Source organism: Salarias fasciatus, chromosome 23, assembly GCF_902148845.1.
Source record: "Salarias fasciatus chromosome 23, fSalaFa1.1, whole genome shotgun sequence".
Classification (NCBI taxonomy): Eukaryota; Metazoa; Chordata; class Actinopteri; order Blenniiformes; family Blenniidae; genus Salarias; species Salarias fasciatus.
This window is the reverse complement of record NC_043766.1, coordinates 24750411-24755024: the sequence shown is the minus strand read 5'-3', so window position 1 is coordinate 24755024 and position 4614 is coordinate 24750411. Positions and strand designations below refer to the sequence as shown.

Here is a 4614-nt window from a genome sequence, read left to right as displayed (position 1 = left end):
CTTGGATTCTCTTGGCAGTTTAAAAAAAAAAAAAACAATCGTTGACCACTTGTTGTAACACAGATTCTAAAATAAAGCCTTAATAACAGGTGTAAAACGCCGTGGTTTCCCTCGCCCGATACAGGCTCTGCACCAAAAAAGCATAACAGAAATAAAATAATTTACTCCAAATGAAAACACAGTAGTGCCACTTTGATTTCACAGTGTAACAATTTTATTACAGCACACACGCATAAAGGATTACCAGAAGTTGAACCATAACTGGCCTCCTCTTTTCATTGTGCGACGGCTCCCGCAGGCGGTTGCAGTAAATGTGAACATTTACTCACTCAACTTGCTTTGTTAAATAAGATTTTTTTCTTTTTTTTACCAAAATAAAAATCCCTTGAAAGATTTCTAAAAGCTTGACAGCTAATATTGGCATTCATGTGCAGAAGACTGTTTTAAAACCCCCTAAAAACAACCCAGCATAAATTTACACCATTAAGCCCCTCTGGCTGGAGAATGCATAAAGTGCTGTGTATGTGGCATGAGAGCGCTGCAGCCGTAATGAGAATGCAGATGTCCTCTGCCTGCCGTGGTCGCAGCCTCCAACATGCACACATAAGTGCTTACCCTCGTCTGTTGCTGTGTATCAATGAATAATGCACATATTAATCTCACGACGTATGGAAGCTTTGCTAATTAATTCAGCATTTCCGCCTCCAAGGTTATCTAATTAATGTTGCAATCTTTGGAGTCGCAAGACATGGATAACAGTCTCACTATCATATTGCTGACTTTTGCCACTCGTTTGTACTTTCACCTTATCTCACACGGCCCCCCCATATAGACGCTTCACTGTGCTGGTCGTCTGGTCGTCCATAGGTGGAAACTTCACCACCTTTACCACCAACAGGCTTTGAAATTTGACAGGCGAGAAGAAAAAGCCTCTCAAGTACAATAAATACTCCAGTGCAGTCAGTCAGATTTGTCGAGTGGAAGTTTGAGAGGACTGACTGAACACCCCCTGTCAGTTGGATGGGATCCTGCCCCCCCCACCAGCAGCAGCAGCAGCAGCAGCAGCAGCAACAAGAGGTGCTTCCTGGGCAACTTCCCCCAACTTGCCCACATTTGCATTAAAAGGAGTTTCAGACTGGGCCAGTAATGCTGCAGGTAGAGCTGCGGGGAGTGAGGTGGGGCTGCTGGTTGGGTGGGGCATGAGTGCCCTCTCTGGTCCTACGATCCCCTGGTGCGTTGACTTTTCCAGTAACACCTTTACGCTCTTAGAGAAGACGGTGCGTGGGTCAGTGGCCGGTAGGGCAGGACACACACAACTCTCCCTCAACTCCAGAGCCTGAGGGGAAAAAAAAGACAGATACTTGAAGGACCTCACTGTGAAACATACATCAAAACTGATGTACAAGAGCTGTAAAAATCCTCAAACTATTGGCAAGCCCTAATTTTGAAGCAACTATACACATAGTGCTGCTGTCAGCAAACATAAAAAACAAGTGAACATGCAAACTCTGCACTGAAAGATTATGACTGTGGTATGTCTACTGTGCTCACCATTGTAATCTCATGCGCCCGTGGGAACATGGAACCTAAATATTATCAATCTATCTCAGAGTACATCTATAGTAACAGATTTTATGACTACATCACTAAAAAATACACAAATCTGAAAGACTGACATTTTTAAAAATTGTGTTGTTTCCTTATTATTTCAAAATGTAACAATTTTTTTAGAGCACATATTTTAAAACAGTTCTTAATCCTGTAAAGGAATATACATTAGGAGATCACAGAGTCAAAGATCAAAAATTAAATGATAATCTAAGAATACTTCTGGCTCCATATTGATTTTTTTTTTTTTTTTAGACTTGCAGTAGTCTAAATACGATATGTAGTATTGTAGTCTTTGTGTCATGAAGCAAACTTTTAGGTAACAGGTGGAAATTTGTTTTGGCTCCAGAACTACACAAAAGGTCTCCCTGAATTCACTGTTGCTTTTTCTCAGAGGAATGTTGTCCACATTTTGGAAAGTTCCATCATACTTTGTGAAGGATAATTGGATGTTACACACCGGTAAGTTGTGCCAATGAATTACTAACGAACAACACGAGCAAATTCCATTTTTATAAATGTGCTTTACCCAAAGATGCGCTTTGAGCGTACGGTTGTAATGACCGACTTTAACAGACCTGGACATTGTTCAGCCAGAAGTCTCTGACTTTTTGTGGGAGATCAATCAGAAACAATCAGTCACAAAAAAAATAGTGCATATGAGGCACAAACTTGTTATTATTTCAAAGATGTCTGATTTATTGTTTTAAATGTCTGAAGTTTGTGCTCGTAGGCAGGTTTTCCCAGCAGAGCTAACAATCATTACTCTGCAATCATGATGGCACTCAGTGAAAGAAAGAACGGAGACAAGCAGACTTTATGTACTCGTTTCCTGAAGGTAAAGCTTCATACTTTCTTTTACTTATTTTGTGATGACCAGATGTGTGCTGAAGGATTAAAATTTAAATCCCCTTTATCAACAGCTTATCAAAACCAGAGATCAATGAACATTCAAGTAGGAGATACATTTATATTGAGCAGGGCTGTAGTCTTCCTACAGCTTGGACTGCCTCCATGCAGACCCCAAGAAAAATAGAAAAGAAAATTTCCCCATCCCTCGTCTGTACTGTTTTAATGCCTTGCCACTGTCTTTGGTAAAACATTATGAGATGCAACGTCTCTCCTGGAGAGACGGAGCGGGTGGATGCTACCCACCATCACATCCCTGCTGTCGAAGACACTCTCTTGCTGCCTCATGCACCCACACACACACCCTAACTCATTAATCTCACTCAGAATCACCTACAAGCCTGAGCACATACATGCACTCTGCTTCCCACTCAACAGGCTCTCACGTTACCAGTGGACTTAATACGCTTTGCTTAAGGATGATGAGCGCACTAGTGGAGGTGGAGTGCCCCCAGAAGAGTTGGGTTAAGTAGCTTGAGACTGTCACCCGTCGCAAGGTTAAAAACATCACATTATGCATCACTTTCACCTGACTGAGCTCAGCTGTTAACTGGCTCATCTGCGCTGCTATGCTAGTTCAAATGTTCTGGTGTGAAGAGGGGATTGGAAAATACCCCAACCACTGCACAAAGCGGGCTGATTAATCCCCATGCAACGGTCTTCCTAACTTCACTGCCTGTAGCTACAGCCTGGCCGCAACAACGGCTGCTGATAGAGGTCAATCTGCCACACAGGGATGCAATGTGACGCACAGACACATACTGTACAACGAGCGGCCACACGGGCACCTGATGGACAATTAGTGGTTTACCCATCTGTTCGTCTTTGCGCTCAGAGCGGCTGAAAGCATACTGACAATCTAGCTAACACTCAAGGTTAAATTTACTTCTGCCTGATCGATTGTAAATATCCCTCTGCCTTGGACACACACACAAGTTACAAGGATTGTGAGTGCGGTCAGTTTCCAGTGAAACACTTGTGAATTGTTTCTTCTTGCCTTAAGACACCATTGATTGTTTTGCCATCGTGCCAGCACAATGTGCAAAGCCCAGTGACATTGAGCTGCTAATGTGCGCCGGTTTTCTCACAGGTCCTTCACCCCAATCCTACAAGACTCTGAGTTAGGCAGGCACCAAGGCCCTGGCACAGCAAAATGTTTTTCCTGTCTTCCTAAAAACCCTGCATCACTTCCTCTCCTCCCTGAGCCTCTTCTTCCTCTGTGTCCTCCTTTGTGTCTGCAGGTGATATACATCTCTCCAGACGGTTCATTAGTCCCATTAAGGCTTCTTCCAACAACTCCTGAAGCTACACTGTTTCGATTAAACAGCAGACAGGTGTTGGAGAAAGCTCCTCGCATGGGCATCAGAGGTCTTTCCACATTTATTTGAAGCAAACAAAAATAAGAACTGTCCATACGTTTGTTCACCCTCTACCCAGGAGGAGCCTATCCCAGCTGAAACTAGCTGAGGAGCGGATGCACAACACATACTTCACTACTCCATTTAAGTGAACGAGAACTCTGCTTGTTTATATTTGTAAGGGGTGAATCAGTCTTAGGGGACTGTTTCTTTGTGTCTGTACCTGCGGTATGAGACGGTCCAGCTGAGTGAATCTGTTCCTGTGAGACGGGTGTGTGGACAGCCACTCGGGGAGCTCCGGCTGTCCCGTCAGCTGGTCTCTGATGTCCATTTGCTGCCAGAAAACAGGACCTGCTCGAACATCTGCACATGCCTAGGATGGGAACACACACACACACACACACACACACACACGCACGCACGCACGCACGCACGCACATGCACAGACACACACACACAGAGGCGTCCCTCAGTCTTGTGCAGACACAAAAATCTACACTGGCTAATTGCTTAACATTACTTTGACAACAGTGCCCCCCATTGGCAAATAGGAAAACAACACCTGGGGAACTGGCTGAGAGGAGAATACAGATATGCTGGAAATCCAAAGAGGAACAAAAAGTTCTCAGATCATCTTTAATTCTTCAGCATCTCAACCAAAATACATCAATATAGTAATTCAGTGGACACAGCTGAAGCAGCATGTAATCAGAGAGTGATGCGGAAAGACACTCTTTGT

At 43.8% G+C, this 4614-nt stretch overlaps 1 protein-coding gene across 1 annotated transcript in view; it reads right to left on the bottom strand.

Annotated features, from left to right (window-relative positions):
- Positions 1-205: 205 nt before the first annotated feature.
- oma1 (OMA1 zinc metallopeptidase) overlaps positions 206-4614 on the bottom strand; it is a 13054-nt gene continuing 8645 nt past the window's right edge. The window contains exons 7-8 of the mRNA XM_030083512.1: positions 4099-4248; positions 206-1336 (exon numbers count right to left, since the gene is read on the bottom strand). Of these exons, the coding sequence (XP_029939372.1) occupies positions 1013-1336; positions 4099-4248 (474 nt within the window). The 3' untranslated portion in view covers positions 206-1012. The remainder of the gene's footprint in view (positions 1337-4098; positions 4249-4614) is intronic.